General features: G+C 45.9%; 1 protein-coding gene across 10 annotated transcripts in view; it reads left to right on the plus strand.

Annotated features, from left to right (window-relative positions):
* ATP9A (ATPase phospholipid transporting 9A (putative)) overlaps positions 1-24,678 on the plus strand; it is a 176,778-nt gene that overhangs the window by 31,626 nt on the left and 120,474 nt on the right. For 8 of the 10 annotated variants that reach the window (XR_009535410.1, XR_009535409.1, XR_009535411.1 and 5 more), the window contains 5 exons: positions 6,514-6,622; positions 18,287-18,345; positions 19,657-19,708; positions 21,753-21,847; positions 24,583-24,663. Coding sequence is in view for 6 of the 10 variants with exons in the window: in XM_060123527.1 (XP_059979510.1) it covers positions 6,514-6,622; positions 18,287-18,345; positions 19,657-19,708; positions 21,753-21,847; positions 24,583-24,663 (396 nt within the window). In the remaining 4 variants the exon portion in view is untranslated. Of the gene's footprint in view, positions 1-2,482; positions 2,586-6,513; positions 6,623-18,286; positions 18,346-19,656; positions 19,709-21,752; positions 21,848-24,582; positions 24,664-24,678 lie in introns of those variants that run through there. The other 2 variants (XM_060123532.1, XM_060123528.1) reach the window with 2 other exon arrangements.

The raw sequence follows: 24,678 nt of genomic DNA on the forward strand, positions 1-24,678 counted from the left end.
CTTGTTAAATTTTTCATTGGGAGAAGATTGTTAAAGTAGAAAAGGTGTTTCCTCCTTAAGGAAACAAAAACACACATTCTTTTGGACAGTAAGGATTTGGTGCACAGGCACTTAGGGAGCAGAGGAAGTGGATGCCAAGGGCCCAGGGAGCGGGGTCCACACGCCATTGGTGCTACGTTAATCAGACAGGTCGTGTCAGCAGTTCCAGCCCTGGGAAGAGGAGGGGGGTTTATTTCTTCCACACAGGCGGTGGAGGTGCTTTTGGGATGTGGGAATCGTTCTTTTCTGCTCTGAGTCATTTGTGGGTGAGGCAGGATGTTGGGATAACAGACATTCCTGTCTGCATCAGGGTGTGTGCTTTTGCACAGTGAGTGTCACTAACTCAGAGCCAGGCTGATAGAAGAGGGGGGGCCTCGTGGCCCATCTCAAAGCAGAAGATGCTGCTTTGCTCCATCAGCTGCAAACATGGACGCAGAGTTGCCAGGCCCAAAAGGTAGAAACTTCAGAGTTTTACCGGAAGTACCCTAATTTTATTTAGTTTTTTAGTTCCACAGCAGTTTGCTACATACCTATATAAAGTCAAACTGTAAGTCAGTTATTTAAGAAAAGTTAGTCTGCAATGTGTATAAAGTATCATCTATCACCCTGCGTTTTACTGATTACGTTTTTAAAGTCTAGTTATTTGAAAGGTAATAATACAGTCACACGATTCAGGAAACGTGTGAAAAGGCACCTCATGAAAAATCTCCCTTTTATCCAGTTCCACCCCCAAAACACTGTCATTCATTTCTTTTTCCTTCTTCCAAAGTTTACAAACAATGAATAAGTTTTTTCTGGACTGGCTTCTGCCATTTACCATAATTTTTGAAAATTGAAGTATAATTGACATACAACATTGAATTTAAAAATCTTGTCTTTTCCCTGCTCCCCAACGCTCCTTTTTAGAAAAAAGGTTACGAGATATACACAGTGCTGAATCATTTTTTTCTAATTTCCAGCATCTCTTTCCCTTGATTTTCAAATGTTGCTAACTCATTTACAGATTGTTAAAGCACTGTGTGGAGTGAGCACACCCCTTCCTTCTCTTGTGGTCTGTCTGCAGGCTGCCGGTTTGCAGTCTCTGCTCTGCTTGAGGCTGTACGGGTTTCCTTGGTACCTCATTGGTGCCTTCTGGGCTCAGGAACCCTCGACTGGGAGTGTGGGATGACCAGATCCCACCTCTCAAATCTTGTCTGTTGGGTTCTCCCCAGACCCCAGATCTTGCTGCGTTATTGCCTGCAAAACGCCCTCTGTTCATTTTTCTTTTCCTTTATCAACTACGAAGGGACTCTACAAAGGGACTCATTCTTTTTTTTTTTTTTTAAATATTTATTTATTTGGCTGCATCGGGTCTTAGTTGCAGCGTGCGGGATCTTCATTGCGGCGTGCGGGCTTCTCTAGTTGCGGCGTGTGGGCTTCCCTCTGGTTGTGGCGCAGGCTGCAGAGTGCACGGGCTCAGTAGTTGCAGCACGAGGGCTTAGTTGCCCCGCGGCATGTGGGATCTTAGTTCCCCAACCAGGGATCGAAACCATGTCCCCTGCATTGGAAGGGCGGATTCTTAACCACTGGACCACCAGGGAAGTCGCCCGGGACTCATTATTTTTGGAGAAAAATTTGAAGAAGCAGCACAGCAAAAATCCCTACCTGTGCAGCCACCTCCTGAGATGCCCCATCTATGTTTCTGGTCTGTTTCCTTTCAGTCTCTTCTTACACGTGCCTGTTTTACCTACACTCTAACTTACATTATAGTAAAGTATGTATTAGGTAAATGCAATTGGATCCCAAGGTGTTCGAGAAGGCAGCTGTGTGTCTCCCCCTCTCCCTGCCTTTACCATCTCAAGCATGATATCTGGTCTGTGCTCTCTCCCCTCGAGGTATTCATCTGCCCAGCCTGTCATATAAACCCATCGTCCAAACGATTTTTGGGGTGCAGACCTACTAGCACCCCTACACCCTTGTTCACGTTGGCGTTGGCATGTGTGTTGGGGAGGGAACTTTGGCCATCTTTGGCATAAATTTTTCATTCTGTTAACCAAGAGTCATGTGTATGACTCAGAGAAGACGGAATTATGCAGGAGAAATAGTGGGGTTGGAAATGAGATCAGCTCTGTCGAATTCTTCCACAGTGGTTATTGGAGATTCCCATGGACTGGAGGCAAAACAGACTGGTAGAGAAAAAAGATGCTTCACTAGAGAAACAAGAACATGGGGCAAAGGAGAATAAGGAGCTTGCTTGAGATCATGCTACGGTGTGGAGAGGATGTGAAGCCCCACAGAGACGGACACTCATTTTCTTTTTCTAAGGACTGGGCTTTGGAATATCAGAAAAGGCTTTGGGGTGTGTGTGGGGTGTGTGTACGAGGGTATTCTTTGCAGCATGGCGTATGTTACTCAGACACTGGAAGCAAACAGATGTCCATCGATGGTTACCTGAACGCTGGTCCAGCAAAACTATGGGATGCTGCCCCAGAGTCAGGAATGACGAAGTCACTCCAGTGATGTCGACATGACACGGTGTGACTCATCTTTTTCTTTGCGTGAAAAAAGTAAGTTTCAGGATAACATGGACAGCATACTCCCATTTTTATGACCCTCTCCCCCACAAGAGGTATTTTTGCACACTTGTGCATGTAAATACATGGAGGTCTGGAAGGTTCTTCACCGAAGTTAGTGTTTATCTTTGGAGCTGGGGGTTGCCTTTTATTCTTTTTTTTTTTTGGCGGTATGCGGGCCTCTCACTGCCACGGCGGCCTCTCCCGCTGCGGAGCACAGGCTCCGGACGCGCAGGCTCAGCGGCCATGGCTCATGGGCCCAGCCGCTTTGCAGCATGTGGGATCCTCCCGGACCGGGGCACAAACCTGTGTCCCCTGCATCGGCAGGCGGACTCCCAACCACTGCGCCACCAGGGAAGCCCACCTTTTATTCTTTTAAGTGTTTTTTATCTTTATGTGCAGAGATCTCTTAAGTCTTAGGTCTTAAGTCACCTCAGTGTGCCTCTACGGAAGTTGGAAAGGTATAGGAAACTACATAGATCAGACATGCATTCAGGGTGTTTGAAACCATTCAGAATAGAGTTGTTCCCTCCACAGGGGGAGGCCACATTGGTTCTTGGGGCTGGTGACCGAGAATCAAAATGTGGAACGCAACTTGTTGTTAGGTACTATACCCTTTTCTGTTCCTAGTATGTATTCTGTACGTTAGCACCGGTGATGCTGACTCCAGGGTCTCAGGAAATGCAATGGGGTGAACCGTGGGGGCCGGGATGACCTGGAGGGCTGCCACACTTCTAAAAGAGGGCCCGATCCCGGTCCTAGCCCACGTCTCCTCTCTGAAATGACGCTCAGAATTTCCGGGAGAAGCCAGAAGGCCTGACTTCCAATGTAAGCAGCTGAATCACCTGGTTTCCCTGGGACTCTGGCTGTAGAGAGAAGACAGGTGGGTTACCAGCAGCCTCTGGCGGTCCTGAGGTTATTTATTTATTTATTTAGTTGTGCTGGGTCTTAGTTGTGGCAGGCAGGCTCCTTAGTTGCAGCTTGCCAGCCTCTAAGTTGCAGCACATGGGATCCTTAGTTGTGGCATGTGAACTCTTAGTGTGGCACACGTGTGGGATCTAGTTCCCTGACCGGGGATTGAAACTGGGCCCCCTGCATTGGGAGCACGGAGTCTTAACCACTGCGCCACCAGGGATGTCCCAGTCCTGAGGTTTCTCACTAGCTTGTGACCCCTTTTATAGCCGAAGTTTCCTGTGATGGTTCAGAGACAGGAGGAGATGCTTGTCTTGTACAAGTTCTTCCTCTCTTTCCAGGGGCTGCCGAGAAGGGAGTTTGGGGTCAGACAAATTAGGTAGCATCTGTTTCTAGAAGACTGTAGCTGACTTCCCCTAAATACCCTAGATTTTTATGTAGAGAATCAATTTCCCGTTCTTGGCTAAAGTACATTTTGAAATGTCTCCAACCACCCTGAGAGTCCTCTCATTTCAAACCCAGCCATGAACTCAGTGGTTCAGAATGAGGGCGGGGTGGCCAGATGGTTGAGCTCTTGCTGCAACTTCTCTGAGAAGCTGTGTAATTGGAACAAGCTTTTTTGAGCCTCAGTTTCCTCACCTGTAAGATAGGGGCGATCACGTCTACTCCCTTGCCTTGTTGGGAGGTTCAGTGAAGTACAGCAAGTAAAATGCTTCAAATAGCTCCTGACACATGGAACATTCTTGGGAAATGTTCTCATTTTAATTAAAAAATTCTGGTACTAGTGCCATTGTTCATTGTGTGGATTACGTTTTAGCTTTTGGTAACTTTTTTCTTGATAGTAATACGTTAGAGGGAGAAATTCCTCAGGTGACTGCTGAAATAATCCATAGAACTGTACGAAGACCAAATAACCTAGATTTTTTTTGTTGTTATTAAGATGCGATCTACATGCCATAAAAGGCACAGATACTGTTTTCAGTTCACTGTGTGTTAACATTTGTCAGCACCCATGTCAGCACCACCTTGGTCAAGACCATTCCATCACCCCGGAGAGTTCCCCCTTGCCCCTCTCCAGTCAGCCCCCTCCCCAACCAGAGGGAACGGCTTTTCTGATTTCTTTCAGAATTTTGCTTTAGTAAATCTATTTTTGACATACAACTTTATAGAAGAGTCTTAGCACCTTCAGAATTTCATGTCTGTTCAGCGTCACCACCTCTGATTTCCTTACAAGCTCAGAAAACCCCCCACTCGCGTTCAAGCCTCTTTCTCAGTATCTGTGGCTCCTAAGGACCTCCGAAGTTGGTCGGGTGGAATTTATTTCTGGACTACACGTGCAGCTCTTTGTAAAGCAGTTTCTAGCTTAAGATGTGGCACGTCCCCTGGGATTGATGAGGACCGTGTGTGCGCGCGTGCGCCCGTGTGTGTGTGTTCGGGGGTCATAGATACGGTGACTTATGAGGGGGTATTTATTTGTAGCGGGGAGGTTAGCGCCTCCTGTCTTTGTAGTGAGCACACACTTTCCATTAACATCAATGGGATTTAGCCAGGCCCATGCAGAGAGAAATAGAAACTGGAACATTTGAAAAAACAAACAACAAAAAACGTGGGTTATGGCCCAGAACAAAACAGCAGCCTGGGGGAGGGGGTGGGGATTCTGCAAAGCGGCCGTGCTTTTCCAGAATGGGTTTTCTCTCACCTCTGTATGTGGTTATGCGTTTTTTTTTTTTTCCTGAAATGTACCAGCTTTGCTTTGGCTTCAGTGTGTACTTTACATCTGAGTGGAAACAGGAGTAATCCTTTGATTGTAAAGATGTGTGGGCCTTTGGAGGAGTTTCACAGAGCAGCACATCTCTGGCTAAGTTTACATAAGAGATTTGAAGTCCTTTGAATCTAACTTAATATATTGCATGGGATAAACAGTATGAAGATGAAAGCCTCAGAATTCACTACTGCTAACCTTGGGGCGATTGTGCTCTCTGCATTAAAAAAAAAAAAAAGACTTTAAAAGGAGGGGTGGCAAGTGTATTTTGTAAGAAAAAATGAATGACGGTTCTTGCCTTTCTTGATACAAGAGGAAAAATCTAGATGAAAATAGATTCTAGATAGGGATGACTCACATACCTGTGAGTATAACCTCTGTACCAGGTTTTTATGAGTTGGGGTATCTGACTTGGGAAGGTAGGGCAGTTTAAAATTTTCTTTTTATGAGTGTGTACTTACGCAATTAATACTTTTAATATGTTTTCTTTATAGAAGTTTAAAACATTACACGAAAGACTGAAGTCCCCATTCCATCTTAGCCCCCTACCTGGCAGAGGAATCTAACCAGTAGTTGAGGACAGTGGAAAATCTTTAGCAGTATAGGAGAATCTTTGTTGGTGTTTATTTGAACAGTGTTACATTGTTATGTTCCGGAAAGTTAATTTCCCTACTGGGAGGTCAATACAAACAGGGATGCATTTCACTTTGGGTCCTGGTGGACCATCTTACTGGTTCCACCTACCCAGGTTTCTCCAGAGGCAGAACATTGTGGCGGTTAAGACTCTGGAACTAGATTCCCTGCGATATCACGTAGGAGCAAGATTATTCAGCCTCTGTGTGTCTCAGTTTCTTCACGGGCAGTGTGGTGATCTCAGCCACGACCTGCACTAAGGGGTGGAAAGTACTTCAAATGGCACCCGGCACGTGGCGAGTGAGATGCAGATGTCAGAGGTCACCATCACTCAGCCCTCACCTGTGGCCGGACGGTTCTGGGGTTTCTGTGTTTTTCACTCTTAGGAACCCTGTGGTGATGGTGACTGCGGACGTCCCTGTACACGTGTGTGTCAGTGAGAGTTTTTCCGGTGCATGAGATTCAGAGAAGTGGGTTTGCTGGGGCTTCTGCCCTTGGAATAATTAGCAGGTCCTGCCCTGCTGCCCTCAAGTGGCCTCTGGCCTTTTCTGTCCCCGGCCCCAGGAGAGGAAGGTGGCTTCCACCAGGGCTCACCCTCTCTCTGTCTCTGTGCAGGGCTTTGTGCTGGCCGTCACCATCATCCGAGAGGCGGTGGAGGAGATCCGATGCTACGTGCGAGACAAGGAAGTCAACTCGCAGGTCTACAGCCGGCTCACAGCGAGAGGTCAGCCTCCTGGCCCCAGTGGGGCCACTTCCTGCAGCAGGGCCCCCAGTGTGTGTGTGGGGTGGCCCACAGGGTTGCAACTCAATCATGGGCCGCTGACAGTCGGGGAGCAGAGTTCAAGGCCCGGGGCCGGCGGGTGTGTGGGTGCCCCGTGGCAGGGCAGTCACTCGTTGCCGGCACCAGGGAGGCCAGCGTCTGCCCCAGGACCTGGGGTTACTCCAGCCGCATCCCTGGGCTGCCACTGCCCTCTTAGAGCCAGTCCTGTCATCTGACTTGTGCCTCATCAACCTGGAATTTAATTCTGTGCGCTTTGCATCCTCCCACACGCGTTTCCAAGGCAGTGCAGCTTTAAAAGATACTCTTTCAACATTACAAAACGAACATTACAACTTTGCAATGTGAGTTTTTAAGAAGGCACCAGACTTAATATAATAAAAGCTGCATCTGTGAAGGTTTCTTTGAAGCCATCTTATAAATCCTTAATATGGAAGAGTGAAGAGTGACTAAATCTGACCCAAAGAGAAATTACTAGGTAACCTTTAATTTGAATTTTTGAAATGGGGGAATTTTAAAAGCCTGCTCAAACACACCGTTGAGAACCCACAAAACAACCCAGCCAATGTCGACTTCTGTTTCCAACTACAAATTCTACGTAGATTTCCTGTAAGGTTGTATTCAGACTTGAGAGAATGTTACTTAAAGTTCCTCGAAGATAACTGATCCCATTCAGGGATTAATAATGTTTTAGGAGCGGCTTAGGGGAATAAAAACTGTGGTTTGCCTTCAGGAAATTGAGAATTCGGAAAGAGATAAGATAGATGCCCAAGGGATCTTGCAGCCAGCCAGGTTGTGAACTGCTGTATGTTAAGTGCGTTAGTCTTCTGAGGAAGCAGTCTGTCCATGGTTTCCGGGGTTTGAGTAGAATTTTCCTTCTCTGAAAAATGTTGGAGAAATTTATTTACGGCTCCAAATTTTTTTTAAAAAAGTATAATCCTGTGAGGGCATGAAAGTATCTTGTTTTAATGCATTGAAATAGATTTTCATAGTTGGTGGTCTTAAAAAGTTGCAAGTCTCTGGGAGAAGGGGGGATTTAGAGTTGGTATAGAAATGCTTTATTATTGCTAAACTACTGTATTTAGGACGTTTTGCTCCCTAAAGAAAGAAAGCCCAGCGTAATCTTTGCAAAGGCAGGTGGCTTGGGCTTTCCATGTGGGTAATCAGAAGACCCCTCTGGAGTATGTTTTTTTGTTGTTTGTGTATATTAAATCCTCCCTTAATAACATATTCTGACTATAACATTTACAATGCTTGGCAGCAGACAAAAGCCCCATGGAGAGGGTGCGGTGGGTCTATTTAGAGCTCAGGAGGAGGGGCCCTGGGTTCCCATTCATTCAGCCATCCAGGCTCCAGACCTTCTTTGGTTCTTTTCATATTGCAATTGCTTTTCCTGTGAGTGATTTTTGTGCCCTCCCCTGCAGACCGGACCCCCTTCTCAGCCCCTGCTTTAGCTTCCCTCAGTTCTTGAAAAGATCCAGAGGAGGACTGGCAGATGGCTGTAGCATTAAAAACTTGTCTTCCTTTGTGGGTCTCCTTCTGTAGCCCGTGGTTGCCATTGTCATGCCAATCCAACAGTAGGGGAAGACCTAGCAGAGTTTTGAATATTAACCCAGACCCTGGCTCTGCAATTTGTTTTGAAAGGCCCCAAAAGGCACTGAAGAAAGCTGTCAGCTTGGAAAGTGAAGGAGGGGAGGTTAGTTATTTGATACCCTGTGGGGGGAAGGGCCAAAGTATGAAGCCCAAACTGGAGGATTTCAGAGAGAGGAAGAGAAAGAAGCCTTTTTTTTTTTTTTCACCTTACCATTCAATTATTTAATAATATTTTCTTGAGTGAGGCTTTCCAAAAGCAAAGGGAAACAGATACGTATATGTATATCCACGCAGGACTGTTTTCTCTTTTTATCACATGGCATCTTAAAATGTACTTTTCAACACTATTTTTGGAGTTCAAAAAAGTTTGGAAACCAAAATGCCAAGTCCTTGATCATGAGATTATAAGCCATTATACTTATCTGCATTCGGCATCATTTCCTGTTTAATGACACAGCAGTACTTGTACTAATACAGTTAAATATTTGGGGTGAGTGGGTGATAACTTCTAACTAGCAAAATAGTTGCAGAAATCACGTGGAAAACTCCTACTTGCCTTCACCCAGATTCATCGGTTGTTAAGCTTTTGTCTTTTTCATGCTTTCCCCTCACACTCTCTAAGCCCTTGGAGAATTAAGTTGCATACATGATTCCCTTTTAACCTGTAAATACATCAACGTTTAATTCCCAGTAGGATGTTCTCCTTACATAGCACAGTATAATTACAAAATCAGGAAGTTTATCATTACATTACTGTTAATCTCATCTATACTTCTTACTCAGAATTCGCCATTTGTTCCTAAAATTTTTTTTATAGCTTTTTTTTTTTTTCCTTGTCCAGGAGCCAGGACAGGTTTGCCTTTTGCATTTAGTTGTCCTTTCTCCCTGATCTCCTCGAACTTGGCAGAGTTCTCCGGATTTCTTTATGACATTGACATTTTTGAAAAGGACAGGCCAGTTTTAGGCCAGTTACTTTGTAGCTTGTCCGTCAATTCGTGTTTGCTCGAGGTCTCAAAATTAGATTCACAACAATGCAGGGATTTATGTCATTTTAAGAATGCCAGTGGCACAGATCCTGGGATGTTACCAAAGTTGTAGAGGCATTATGTTAATCGAATTGAAAAGGTTTCGAACTTGGAGGAAAAAAATTGATTTTAAACAAGTGAATTAAAAACTCTGGAAATAAGAAATTCACCATTGGGAGAAAAAAATGGATGATCTTTTTTTTTTTTTTTAATTGCTGCTTCCAGTGGTTTAGATCATCTTATATCATTCAAGGTGTGTCTAAAACAACACATCAATGGATTAGTTTTTAATGTAATTGTCATAGTTTAATAAGAAGTATTTGAAGTATTTTAATATTGATAATAAAATTAGCCTACATGTAGAAATGACATTTTATTCATACTTCAAGGATATTTGAAACTCCATCACTTTCCAAAGTCTGTGAGAGGTTTCTGTATTACAGAGATAAACTTGAGGGGCTGGGACTTTGGGAAATTAATAGTCCAGCAAGGTATCCAGGCATGTAAAGGGGATGATTACAAAATGTAACTAGTAGTTATACTTTAGTGGCATGAGTGTTGTGGTCCTTAAATAGAATATCCCCTTTCGTGACCACCACGTTCCTGGTTCTGAGCACAGTGCCTGGTGGTTGGGGAGAGTAGTGGTTCTGAGTTTGTGCCTGGATTCAAGAGTTCTGCTTCTGCCTCCCGCCCTGCTGTGGGGACAGATCCCTTAATCTGTCGGTAAATTGGGGATAATAATAGTGCCTACCTTAGAGAGTTGCCGTAAATATAAGTCTTGCATGAGAAAAATTTAGCACTGTGCTGGGATTTGGTCTGTGCCCAAGAAAGGCAGTGCTGGTGGTATCGTAGCAGGAGTTCATTAAATATTGGTGGGTGAGTTAATGGAGGTATGAACCAGAGGTTATGGGAGGTTACGGGAGCCCATCAGAGAGGAGCTGATGATGTCTTCCCGGAAGAGGTGACCTGCATCCTGAGTCTTCGAGGTTGGAAGAAAGCAGCACTGGCTTTATGATTGGTGGTGCTGAATGCAAAATGAACACTTGGGGCCCCCGTTCAAAAATTATTCAAGATGGCGGCAGCAGAGCATGAAACCAAGTAATGGCCCCTTCTGAGTGCAGGGCCCTGTGCCTTTACGGGAATCACATGCCGCTGAAGTGTTCCTGGTAAAGAGTTCTCCAAAGGTCACAGGCTGGGATGGCTAGAGGCGTGGGCTACAGAACCCCAGGTTCTGGCTCTGTCTTGTTCTTCCCAATTCCGCCTTGTTTCCAGAGCCTCTCCTTCCTGGGAAAATAGAAGAAAAAACCATATTGGCCAGTGAAGACCTGAGACTCTGGGAAAGTTTATTCTGTGATCCAGGAATCTGTAATCAAGGCATGCTACAGGGAGAAGGTGGCATTGGATCTGTTTGAAAAATGCTGTCCAGATTGGGGAGCAGGAGAGAAAAAAAGAAAGATTTACCTACTGTAAGCCAGCCAGGTGCTGGACAAGGTCTGGTCTGTAATTATTTTAAACAGCCTTATGGAGGTAGCTTTTACTTATGGGGAACTGAGGCTCATAGAGGTTAAGTATTGTGTCTGAGGTGATGTAGCTGGTTAAGGGGTAGAGCTTGCTGTGAACCCCGGCTTGTCCGAATGTAAAACCTTAGCCTATAAGTCTAGGCTCCACTCTGTGCCTGGGGCTGAGGCTCACACTCTCCCCTAGAATATCTCAATGATTGCCGTGGCGTTCAGCCTTAATACATATGCTACAGAAGGGCTTCTAGATTTAAGTCCATTTTAAAACACTTCTTTTTTAATTGAAGTGTAGTTGATGTACAATGTTGTGTTAGTTTCTGGTGCATAGCAAAATGATTCAGTTATACATATATATGCATTTTTTTCATATTCTTTTCCATTATGGTTTATTACAGGATATTGAATATAGTTCCTTTTGCTGTACAGTAGGACAAAACACATTGCTGAGTCCAAAGAAATCAATCCAGCCCCCTCATTCTGAGATGAACGAACTGTTGAAAGCCAAGTAGGAATGATGCTTTTAGATAAATAAGCATCCCCTCTCCTCCTACTTGGAATCCACATTTAAAGCTGATCAGAGACTTGAGAGGTTCTTATTGGACTTTTATGCATTCTGTGACTTTAATTGTGGAGCTGTCTTTCCAAATTAATAGCATTCAGTGGCACTGCAAACACCAAAGCCGAAGAAGAGAGGGTCTTGAAGTAGTAACAGACCCAGCAAAACTTTGTTTTGTTACTTGAAAGATTTGGGTTGGGTCAGGAAAGAGTAATTAGTCAAGGAATTATCTTTCTTTATCCTTGTCCTTACCAAACCAAAAGTTTAATTCTGGAGGGGGAATCTGCCTTGCTTATCACAGGTAGTAGGGGCAGTTGGATTTGCATTTTTACCAGATGAATTCCAGGGGTCTTCATACCAGGAATGTTTTCTCAGACTAACTTGTGATCAAGGGCTAAATGAAGCAAGTGGATAATTAGCCTTGAAGGAAAGTGCAAACAGAAGCATAATTAACACAATTGCTGATGCTTCTTTCCTGCTGGGGACATCTGGGCACATGGTGAACCGTAAGTCGTAAGCCAAAGGTCTGTGCAAAATGGAGAGACTCCCTCTTACTTTCAGCTTTTTAGCACATATGTGGTGTAAAAAACGGAACGGATATCTTTCCTCTTCTCCAGTTCTTTTCAGGTTGTTCCTTCATGCTGCTCTGTTCACCCTTTCCCCGTTACAGAATAATCTCAAGGATCTCACTTCCATTTGAGAGTGATGTCTTTTTTTCAATTTAGTCCAAAATCCACTTTGCACCATTATTTAGGATTGCAATTAATGTGACTAAAATTTGAGGTCTAAGGACACACATGTGTTTCTTTTAGGGCGTTGTATTCCATTGGAGTTCATCAGAAGGTAGGATAGGGCAGGGAACATGTGTTCATTAATGGGGAGTTGTTTAGCTAATAATTAGCTAAACGAAAGCGCTGTATTCTTAAACACAAGTACCGTTTGTTTTCATACTCTGTTCAGACTTAGGATAACACTAAAACTGCATTATACTTTTTTAAAAGAAGAGGGTTACAGTGATGGTCTTTTAAAAAATTTTTATTTTATTGAAGTATAGTTGATTTGCAGTGTTGTGTTTGTTTCTGGTGTGCAGCAAAGTGATTCAGTTGCACGTATATATATATATATATATATACTCTTTTTCATGTTCTTTTCCACTATGGTTTATTACAGGGTATTGAATCTAGTTCCCTGTGCTATACAACAGGACCTTGTTGCCTATCCATTCTATGTATAATAGTTTGCATCTGCTCAATGATGGTCTTTTTGATATTACTGCCGCAGAAGTACTGCAAAGGTCTTTACTGAGGATCTCAAATACAGCTCAGTAAGCAAAGCATTCCCCTTCCCAGGCTTTCCTCATTAAGATTCAGAGCATTAGCTTTTACAAGTCTTAAAATAGGTCTTGCCAAACACTTTCCCATAATTCTCTGACAGATGTGAAGTTTGTTATTTCAGACCCAGAAGGTTCCTTTTATTCTTTCAAACTACTCAATTTGACTTTATTACAAATCGCTGGTGAACTGATCTATTGTTTAATTAAAAAAATTTTAAAAACCCTGAAAAAAAAATCTCAAATGCAAATTGCACTGTTATCTTTCCCAAAAGGTATTTCCCCCCTGCCAGGGGTGTTGGCCTATTTCATCATTATTGGGCACCAGAAGCAGGGAAGGGCCATTTATGTATTTATTTTAAAAGCCTCTGTTGGGTATACACTTGTTAAATTTAAACTACAGCCTTTCTTTTAAAGTTCCCGCTAATTTAAACAAAAGCCCCAGGAAGTGGCCCGTGGAATTTATAATAATATTCTTCCACCCTTTGCCTGTTTTCAAATAACAGTCTTTTCTTAGGCTTTGGGGAATGCAGACAACCTGATCGGAATATGAAAATTTCCACTTTAAACCTATGAACTCTGCGGGGTCTGCAAAGGCGTTTTCGTGTCAAGCCCAGGAAACGTACACATGCTGTAGAATTTACAACTCATCACTGTCACAGTCAGATTAGAGTTCGAGTTAAAGAGTTGTACATTAACCAGGGTTAGTGCACGGAGCTTGCTGCTAAAGACCTGCAAAGGCAATCAGTGTCCTGCAGGCACAGTGAAAAATAGAAGTATAGCTGCAGGTGCTCGGAGGTCAAAAAGTTGGCCCACACGGACTAGCGCTCCGGGATTCACTTTTTTTTTTTTGGGCTGTTCTGCAGTGTGACTGAATTGTCGTTTGCTTGTTTCGACTCAAGGGAAACATCTGGTTTCTCTCTGCAGTATAGACAAACTGCGCTTATTCTGAAGCTCTCATCCATGAAAAGCACGGTTTGGGCTCAATGGGTTTGCTTATGAAAGGCTCGGGGGTCCATCTCTGCAGAAACAAACAGCTCTAGTAATTGGAAGTTTGTTCCCCGTTATAAACTCTAGCTCAGAGGTGACCTGGGTGAAGTGGCAGAAGCTGAATGGGATGCATTTCTTTTATAGAAGGCGTTTTATGATTTAGGATGTGTCCGGCAGAGAATCGGCCACTTAACCTTTGAAAAATCTCTTACCCGACTTCTGTAGAGTTTCTGCAAAGATATGTAAGAATCCCAGAGCCTAGAGGTTGGAGACTGGGTGTGACAGGGTCCAAAAGAAAAAAGAGGTCTGGGGGGCAAAGTGAGGAGTTCTGTGGCTTCGGATCTTAGAACACGGCCGGATCTTCCTGTGCACTTTATAAAGAAAATGCGAATGGGTGTTATTACTCCTCTTCAGGACCCGCTATGTAATTTGTGGGACTCAGTGCAAAATGAAAATACGGGGTCACTTGTTTAAAAGTTATTAAGAATTTGAAGATGAAAACGGTAGGTCATTCACCCAAGGGTGAGGGGATCTATGTGAATACACAGGTCACATGCCCATGGGTTGGACTCTGCTTCTAGAAGTTTTAGGAATCTCTAGGGTAGATGACACACACACACACACACACACACACAAAGTAGGGGTGCTTGGGAAGTATGTCTGCTAACTTCTCAGTGGGGTGTTGGGAGAGAATTTTCTTCTAACCAGATAATGGACTGTAGGGAGAGCTCCTCTCGCTTGAGGTAGGTAATAATCACTTCAGTGTGTTATTTTTCATGTATCGTATTCTCTTGCTAGGAAGACGGGGACTCTGCCATCATGCGAATGTTTCTTGTTCTTTTTTTGCAAGAATATTGGTAGAAAACTCAGAACAGTGGTTCACGTGAGGTTAGAAATTATGTGTTTTGGGCCCTTTCCACAATTTTCAGAGTCTTGTCGTTCTGGAAGTTAATCCCAGCCACTGCGTGCTCAGCTTTTCTGACTCTGGTCCTCTTTCTCTCCTGCCCCAGCGGTGCCTCCCCTACCTACTCGTGGGCTTCTTAGAGAGGGGCGTTTCACTTGGACATCGGCAACCAAAACCCCAGTAAACGTTGGAATCGAAATACTGGTCTCCGCTTCCCCTTCTCTTTCTTTCCTGCCACTTTTCCTCCTTTCATTCTTACGGTTTTAATTTGCCTTTTCTCGTTCAGAACGCACAGGTACACAGACACATGCTAAGTGTGTGTTCTGTGTGCAGGCCTGAGCTACACATTTTTGATCACCCAGAAACGGTAGTGCGGCCCAAAAAGTCCCAGTGTGTGGTCAGGACCGTGCGTTGGCTCGATAGAGCGAGTGAATCTGAGGGTCTCCCTGTGTGGAACCTGCAAAGCTGAGGCTCACCTCCGCCAAATCCTAAAATGCTAATGAGGGAGCTGGGGCTGAGAAACCCCAGTGGCCTCAGGGTGGTGTGGCCCCGCTGCCCTCCTCCTGAGATGGAGCCAGTTACAGTAGGAGGGTTTGTCCGAGGGATTGGCCTGCTGGGTTTAGTCAGAAACTGCTCTGCAAACACAGCGGATTAAAGGGTTTTTGTTGAGGTAGAGCAGATGGACAGAGAGGCAGAGTTCAAATCAACCGATCGTAAATCAGGACCCTGCCGTGGAAGGGAAAAATCTGGGCCTGGTCACTTAAAAGTTTGAGGTAATTTAATTGATTATATCTTTTTCTTATTGGAAGAGCACCTCATGTTTATTATAAGAAAATTGTCACGAAGAATTTAGAAAGTATTTTTGCCAAAGAAAGGGGTAAATCTCCTCTGTCCCTAGAAGGAATCACCCTTAACCCTTTTAGTATAATCTTCCTGATTTGTCCTTTGTCTCGCTAACACACACATATATCCATATGCAGTTATTATTTAATGAGAGTTATAACAGTGCTCTTCTTAGGGTTACATATTAAGAGCAAACGTGTGAGTAGGTCTTGAAGATCAGAACACAGGCTCAGGGATGGTTTGGGTCAGGCCACCAGCATAAATTTCAGTAATAAAACCAAAGACCATGTGTAAATTTACGTTTGGGAAAGTTGGGGCGAGCTCAGGCGAAGGAAAAGCTCACTGGCTCAGGGGGTGGGGGGCACGATGAATTTACGATCTTCCCTCGAGGAAGGCTTTGATAAGCTGTCCAGAGAGAGCAGCGTATCTGTATGCATTTTTCCTGTTGCCCCCTCATTGGGCAAGAAGAATTGTTCAGGTCGGAAGAGAATTCTGCGCGTGGAGCCCGCTCTTCATTCTGCCATTTCTAACGAGCTGACTCGTAGGGCTTGCCGACGTTCTCCGTTCCCTCTGCCAATATATCGACACAGCGAACGCTTGAGGCTAGTGGGTCCCGAGGATGCCCAGGCGCAGGCCATTGGGTTGAATTTGTGCTTTACGAAAGCAGGGCCCTATCAGATGCTCCCTGCCTAGGTGGAGAGAGTCTAGCCGTCCTCAGAGCCACCTGCCACGTGTTTTCTAGAAGTCGTTCGTGTTCAAGAGCTGCCCTTTTAGCGCCAGGTCTTCTCACTGTTACCATGACAAAATTTAATTAAGTACAGACATTAGTTAAAAATCAAACCCTGTGGAACCTCTTAGAAAGAGTTGTTTCAGTTGAAGTCATTGGAATGCTTTGAAACATCTCATTTAGTGGTGAATTACTGAAAAGACCCATGGCATTAAAGGATGTGAAAAGTGTATGATGAAATAACTGGCGTTGTGCACTAGTTCCTAGTGGGTGAGCGTTGGGTGTTTGTTGAAGGAGTGAGTCCACGGCGGGGGCAGCAGGTTCAGAACTCCCAGGTCACTCCTGCTCCGGGGCATATACTCTATCGAGGAGGACTGGGAATCATCAGTATTTTCTTCTCTCTTAGCTGAACATTTGTAAGTTAAATGGGCTTTATTACGAGACGCCAAAAACATGAAGGTTTTTATGGTGTTACTCCCTTGTGTGGGAATCTGATCCGTCACCAGAATAAAGACCCATGTCCTCCACAGGCTTATTTATGGGGCGCTGGACCACCTGGCCCCCCAAGCCCTTCTTCTCTTTCTGTTCCGCGTGATGCTTTCTCCCTTGCTAAAGGAGTTCCAGCCTGTGGCCACGCAGATGCATGTGCTACGCATGTGCATCACTGTCTCCCATCTCATGCCTTCCTTTTTCCTGATGCTGGTAACCAGTATCCTTCCTCTGGTTAATTCGGACCTCAGCTCTCCTGTAAAGCATTTGTTGATACCTCCCCATACCCCAGCCCGTTCATTCATTATTTGTCTCTTGCCTCCTTCCTGCCACTGGAGTGCGAGTCCCACGCATCCCACCCTTAGAACACCTGGCCTCCAGCAGGCATTCAGTTAAGGGGGCTTGAATGTGGAGTGAACAGTCACGAGCCTTCTGGGTGCCCAGCACTGTTCTTGGTCCTCCTTCAGTGGGGGAGGTCTCCTTTTCTGCTCCCTTTGCACGCTGGACTTACTCCCATCCTTTCACACACTATTTTGCACTAACAGCATTTGTCTTGCTGTCTTTCTCACCAGTTTATGGGTTTGCAGACTACAGCCAGTGGGCCAGATTCAGCCCACCATCTTCGCTCGGGAGCCAAGAACACTTTTTACATTTTAAAATATAAATGTACAAAGGCTATTTGCCTTTGGGGAGAAGAGTTGTTGGGAGAGTTGAGATTGTCCATTGGCTGCACAACCTAAACTGTCTACCCTCCTGCTCTTTATAGGACGCGTTTGTCGACACCTGCGTGAGACTATGAGCTTTTTTTTAGGACAAGGGGACTGTCTTGGATCTTCGAATTCCTAGAACATGGCACTTGAGTAAATGTGTTTTGAGTTGAACCGAAGTCCCTCTTTTTTATTCCATCCTCTGGAGTCAGATGAGGGTTTGAATCTTGGTGCTGACCTGTGAGACTAGGGGAAGACGGGACCTCTCTGAACCTATTTTCTGTGTCTGAAAACTGGAGATGATATATTTTTCTGGTGGCTTTTGAGAGGAGCAAGCGAAGCCATCAGGATGTCAATATCTATACAGCGCTTAGCACAGTGTTAGTGTTTAATGTTAGCGGTTATTGTTTATCCAGATAAACATCCAGCCACAGTTATGTGATCTGATCACAATCATATAAACTGCGCGATAGAGCAATCGCAGATTTCAAAAGAGTCAGTCATTTTGGGTTATCCTCTTTCTCTTTGATGGTGTTGAGAACAAAGTGTTGACCTTCTGTCCACGGATCTGACTCTGAATTTTCTTCCCCATTTCTCTGTGTGTGTGTGTGTGTGTGTGTGTGTGTGTGTGTGTGTGTGTGTGTGTGTGTGTGGCTGAATCTTTTATGGTGCTGATTTAGAATAGCTTCTAAGGTGCTGTTAAGACAGAAGATCTTACTCGAGTGAGGCATTCCAGTGCTCCGCAAAACGGGGATTCATTTTTGGGGCGGCCTCTGTGGTAGGTGCACCTTTTCTCGGAGAGGCAGGAGGTGCTGCTGCCGGGCTCAGGGGCACGTGCTTCTGGGTCCGCAGGCTAGCAGACACCCTGCCGAGGTTCACAGACTTGGAAGGAATTCAGATGTGACATATCTGGGCCTGTTTCTTTGCAGGGACAGTGAAGGTGAAGAGCTCCAGCATCCAAGTTGGAGATCTTATCATTGTGGAGAAGGTGAGTGGGGTCTCGCGGTTCCTGACAGCTGCCGCGTGGGCGCGTGGGAGAGGGGCGTCACTGGCCCCCACTTCACGAATCCCGATGCGACGTGTGATTCGTGTATCTGGTGGCGGAACTGGACGTTTGCTTTCTGGGATTCTACCCAGAAGCTTTGCCTGGGGAGAAACATCTCTTTCCCATGAGACACACACACACACACACAATATTTTTTCATGGTTTCTGTGTGCTTCTTAGCCAGAAATCCAAGTTACAAACACAATTCCAAGGTTTGATTTCCTATTTGATGTGCTTGTTGTTCTGGAGTCTTCTTTTAAACTCATCATATAAAGTTTTTCCTAGAAGTCTGGGGGCTGCACAAGCACGTAAGAATATTTGCCATTTACCTCTTGAACAATTTTGTCTCACATTTTTTCACTTAAATAACATTGTGCTTTTCTGTCATTTCATGGGGAGTAGGGGTTAAGTGAAACATGAGAACAGTAAAAAGGCCCCAGGTGCATTTTTAAAGATAGCGCTGTCCATAATGTTTGTTACTCCAGCACTCATACCTTTTCTTACTCTGTATGTTTGGGAGGTGTTGGATTTTGGGGGTGGCCCTGGAGAGTCTTGGAATCATATTTGATTAGAAAAGGATTGCATCTTAACTTGTTTCTGTAGGAAGTGAACTATGCTCTTTTAAAAGGATTAAAATCCAAGAACTCACAGTTGATTTGGGGTAAAGTGAAGCTCTCCTGGGTGGCAGCTCAGAAGACCCACACACACTTCTTTATGTTATGACATACTTGCCTGTTCACAATTACATGAGGCCTGCTGTTGGCTTCCCTCCTCCTTTGAGAACGGCTTTGGTTGCTTCTTGCTACTTGACTTCCTTATTAAAATCCCACTCGAAGCCAAACATCAAGCCGGAAAATTGGTAGAAGCAGAAAGCGTGAGCCGAGTGTATGTATGTAGTTTCAGCAGACAGCCTGGAAGGAAGCCAGCTCGCGGAGCAGGCTTTGGGCTCCCGGGTCCTCTGGCTGCAATTTCAGGAGGTAATGGTTGGATTCGCCAGAAAACTAGAAGCTCTCTTTCCGAGATAAGATTTCAATAGGAGATTAGTAACGTAACGGCAGCGGCAGCGTGCAAGAGTTTTCAGATTCAAAACAAAATAAATCCCCAGATCTGTCTTTGACAAAGGCAGACACTTAAAAGAGGCTGTGGGTTTGGGTTGCCCCCCTCCTCCCCCCCCCCACCGAGGGGGCGGGGGCTTGGGGATGGAAACCTCACACAGGGGCATTCACAGTAACAGTCTCTCTGTTCATAACGCAGAACCAGCGGGTCCCTGCTGACATGATCTTCCTGAGGACATCAGAAAAAAACGGTAAACATCTGGGATCAATTTTGAAAATAACCATTAACCTTTCAGTGGTAATTTGGCAAAATAATCATTTGAAAATGTAACAGAAGCAGATGATCATTTTGGAGCCATGGAGGCAAATCAAGAACGTTTCTTTTCATAGAGCAGTCTTTAAAAAAAAAAAAAAAGGTCTTAGGTGCGCGCAGGTCAACAGATTTTGATCATAGCAAAGATAGTCGGACCCGTGCTGAATCCCAGCTGGGAAAGTCACACACAGTGGCTGTGCTTTTCCCCGCTGGGCTGCATTAAGCTCGACCGCAGGAGTTGGCAGGACTGGGAAGTGTGTCGAACAAACAGAAGCAAACAGAAAGTCCTGAGAAAATACTGGGAGAGTGTCATGAGATGGGGCGGTAGGGAAGCTGGGGGGAGAGGTAGGGGTAGGTGGCCTCTCCCCACCTTGGCTCACGAGTGGTGGGGCCACAGTCACCCCTGCCCATCGATTTATTTGTCGTTACAGCCTGTTTGCCTGAGTGAACCTCTCAAGTCTCTTGCAAGACCCCACTCCTCGCGATTACAGTTGTCTCTTGGTGTCCGAGGGGGATTGGTTCCAGGACCCCCGTGGGTACCCAAATCCACAGATGCTCAAGTCCCTTATATAAAATGACATAGGACACTCGGCCGTCTGCACCCGCAGGTCCTGCACCCGCAGGGCAGGCTCGGGGGGCCCGGCTGTGTTTCCCACTGTGGCCGCCCCCGCTGCCTCCTGCCCTCCCCGTCGGTTGACTCAAATCTCCTTCTTTTTATTTGTTGTTATTTAAGCTGTTTTGAGGAAACAAGGCTGTTTTTCTCTTGCCCATCAGGCATAATCAGAGATCTTCAAATGTTGGAAAAATCCGTATTTGTATCCCTTTGAGGTTGCTGCAGCCTCTTTTATGATGAACTGGATAAAAGTGCAGATGACATGATACACTGATAATATGTTAAATCATCCAGAGAGGGGGTGGAAGGCACTCCACTAAAACAGTCTTCTTTTATTTATTTATTTAATTTATTTATTTTTGCCTGTGCCCCACGGCTTGTGGGATCTTAGTTCTCCGACCAGGGATTGAACCCGGGCCCTTGGCAGTGAGAGCATGGAGTCTTAACCACTGGACTGCCAGGGAAGGCCCTAAAACAGTGTTCTTCTAAACACTGTAGCTTTGTCCTCGAATTGGTTCTTGTGTCCTCGTCAGTGAAAATGGAGTGTTATGGATTGGGGGTGCCAGATGTGCTCTCCCTTTGTTCCCCCCCCCAAAGAAAAATTAGAAGGGATCTCCTGAAAGTCCTCAGAAGTCTTAAGTGTGGTGTCAGGGAGTTCAGTACATTCTCTGTCTGATGAAATACAGAGCTGACTGATTGCTCAGACTTGTACAGGTCAGATTGAAATGTGTATCCACCAGATTTGCAGGTCGATAGTCACGGCAGACAGCATGGTCCTTGGGGTCCTTTCCCTGTTCTGAGCAGTTTGCATGGATCAGCTCTTGAGGCCTCGAGCATGAGGTTGGCGCTGTAATATCCTCATTTGTGCACTGGAGGAAACTGAGGCTCAGAGGGGAGAAGTAACTCCCTCAGGGCACAGCTAGGGAGTCGTGGAGGCTGAACCTGAACCCAGGAGGTCTGGTTCCTGGGAAGGTGCTTGTAACCTGCCCCAAATGGACTCGAATGCTGGTTGCCCCATGCCAGCCGCCGTGCTGGGGGTATGATCACCCCTCTGAGTCCTTTACAGCAGGCTTGTGAGATCTGTGTTTCTCCCCATTTTACAGACAGGACACGCCGAGGCTTAGCAAGGTCCAGAAACTAGCCCAGGCTCCCACTGTGAGTGGTGGAGCGAGGTATTTGAACCCAGATCTTTCTGACCCCAGAGCTTATGGAGGAGATGGGAAATCGGGTATTTATTTATTTTTCCCTCTTGGTCGTTGGCCATTGATTGGCTGTTTTTACAAGTACTAGAGCCGGAGCTGCTCGGAGCTGCCACGGGAAGGATTCTTGAATTGCAGGTGAACGGACGGTGCCTCACTTCCCTCCACAGGCTCTTGCTTCCTGCGGACGGACCAGCTGGACGGGGAGACGGACTGGAAACTTCGGCTTCCCGTGGCCTGCACTCAGAGGCTGCCCACCGCTGCTGTGAGTAACTGTCCCTGCAGAAGCCCCACTGGCGACTGTGTCACCTCAGGGCTCTCAACCTCGGGCCCCTGAGGGGCCAGACACGGGCCGTCAGGTGTGAGGTGGGGCTCCTGGGGGGGGTGGGGTTCTCGAGAGCCCCGAGTGCTTGCTGGCTTCAGGCCGTGTGGCCTTGTGAACGCAGACCTGGCCTGTTGGGATGGTACTCTTGAGGGAGGCTCTAAGAAACCTTGACCAGATACCTGGCCTAAAAGTAAAACCCAGCGCAGAGCATGTTATTCCTCTGCTCAGAATCTCCAAAGGCATCTCGGCTTCCTGAGACTCAATCCTGCGGTCCTCGTCTCTGCTAAGCGCCTCACCTCCGCTTCTGGCTCTCTCCCCTCTGCCCGCCAGCTCCAGCCATACAGGCCTTTCCATCAGGCATGCTTCTGTCCCCCGACATTTGCCCTTGCAGCTTCTCCACCAGGAACGATCAGACTCACTCTTGGTTTTTGTGTACAAGTCCCCTTATTGGAGAGGTGTTTCCTGACCACCCTCTCCTTGCATTCCCACTCCACTCACTTCAAGGCAGAGTCTTCGAGAGCAGGTTTCTGTCGGTGTGTTCACTGCTGTGCGCCCAGTGCATGGAACAGCGTGCAGGCCCTGTCTGAGGGGGGCGGCCACAGTAGTTGGAACCAACAGGCCCTCCGAGCTCTCCGGGGCCTCACACTTTCCCACCGGCTCCCTGTCACTCATGCCTTAAACTGTAGAGTGAGGTAGGGAGGGAGTCAAAGAAGAAGTTTGAACGCAAGCCACCTGGGCTGGATGAGGCCTGGGGAGTAGGTTACAAAATCACAAAATGTAATTTAAATGCCCAGAGACTGACATGCCCTGTGGGTGGTCTGAAAGGATTAAGCAGAGCGCAGAAGCTTTTCCTGGGCTTGTGGCCACATTGATTAATGCCAGTCCTTACTGCGTCCTGTGAGGAAGGGAGAGGGCAGGAGACAGTTCTGTGTCTCAGTGGAGTGAACGTCACAGTAAACGTGCCCGCGGTACTGATGATTTTTCATGGCCAATAAGATGGGAAATAGCACCATCCTTATTATTATTTGTTTAGACCAGGAATTCTAGTGAGTTTTCAGCTGTGGCCAGGAGCCCCGGGGAATCCTTGAGATGGGGCTAACCAGCGAGGGTCACTCCCATGATTTGAGGGAGTCTGTTCAGGAGACAGTCCAGAAGAGTCTAGAATCATGAAGGTGCCCGCCGGTTCCACGGCTCTGAGTTCCTTTCTCGATGTGCACTTTGGAAACTTCACCCAGTTTCATAAACATTCGTCTTCTCCAGGCCTGGGTTGGCGTCCAGAGAGAGATAAGGTACCACTGTCTGTACCTTCAGCCTTAGTGGGCTGAAGGGGCCTAGTTGGCTAACAGCGTTTTGACAAACTCATAGATGAAAAGAATTGTATGGAAAGATTTACCTGAGGAATACGCGAGTATATTCTATTTAAAAAGAAACTCGAATTGGAGGAACAAGTGAAAAGTGTTGCTCACAGCCTCCTCCCCAGAGCTTCCCTCTCTCTCCCAGGGGCTCTTGTGAATTCAGTAGTGATTTTTCCAGGTCCTTTTTAGTGCAGTTTCGTACAGATACACAACTGCACGCTTGCTGGTGGAGTGTGGTTTCTCATAAATGGGATTGTGCTGTAATTATGATTCTGAAACGTTTTTCCCTTCACTTTCTGTCTGTGGGCCTTTTTTAGTTATCAGCACATAGATGCCGCATTGCCCACACGTCTGCATACGGGCCTCCTGCATGGTTTGCAGGGAGCTCAGGGCCTGCTGAGGGCGTGGCCAGTAGCCTCTACTCCCCTCCAGGCCCTTGTTGCTAAGGGGCACTGTGGCCTGAATTTGCCTGACCACTTGATTTGGTTCCCCCCGCCCCCGTCTTTCTTATTGTGGCAGAATATACATAACATTGACCATCTTAGCATTTTTGAGCGGCCACTTCAGTGGCGTTAAGGACATCCACACTGCTACGCAGCCATCCCCACCATCCATCTCCAGACTCCCATCATGGGAACCCGCAGCTCTGGACCCGCTAAATACTGCTTCCCCTGGCAACCACCCTTCTGCTTCTTTCTCTATGAGTATGACTACTGTAGGTGCCTCAGATAAGTGGAATCCTATGGTATTTGTCTTTTTGTGACTGGCGTATTTCACTTAGCATGGTATCTTCACAATTCATCCATGCCAGAGCAAGTGTCAGAATTTCTTTCCTTTTATTTTTTTATTAAAAAAAATTTTTTTAACATCTTTATGGGAGTATAATTGTTTTACAACAGTGTGTTAGTTTCTGCTGCATAACAAAGTGAATCAGCTATACATACATCCCCATATCCCCTCCCTCTTGCGTCTCCCTCGTACCCTCCCTAGTGAGTGTTTTGATTGGTATGAACAACTCTTGTAAACCAGAGTGTCGCAGAGGGGGATCTGCACTGTCACTTAGTTTTGGAAATGCTGGGTAAACACAGAGAAACACAGAATCTTCCCTTTAGGGTCTCAGTGTGTCTTGGGATATTACAGGTAATGACTCCTAAACTGACTTGCTGGAAGGTTTCCCTCTTTTTTTCCACCTGCCCTGTGGTTTTGAGAGCTGTTTGGGAAATACACCTGCTTTGGAAAAAGAGTGGATGCTTCCTGAAATCCCTTTATAATCATACAGTGACTTCGTTTTACCTCCAAAATGTCACCCCCGTTGAACAGGACCTTCTTCAGATTCGATCGTACGTGTATGCAGAGGAGCCAAACATCGACATTCACAACTTTGTGGGGACTTTCACTAGAGTAAGTAAGCCTCGT

This window comes from Lagenorhynchus albirostris, chromosome 15 (genome assembly GCF_949774975.1).
Source record: "Lagenorhynchus albirostris chromosome 15, mLagAlb1.1, whole genome shotgun sequence".
In the NCBI taxonomy this organism is placed as follows: domain Eukaryota; kingdom Metazoa; phylum Chordata; class Mammalia; order Artiodactyla; family Delphinidae; genus Lagenorhynchus; species Lagenorhynchus albirostris.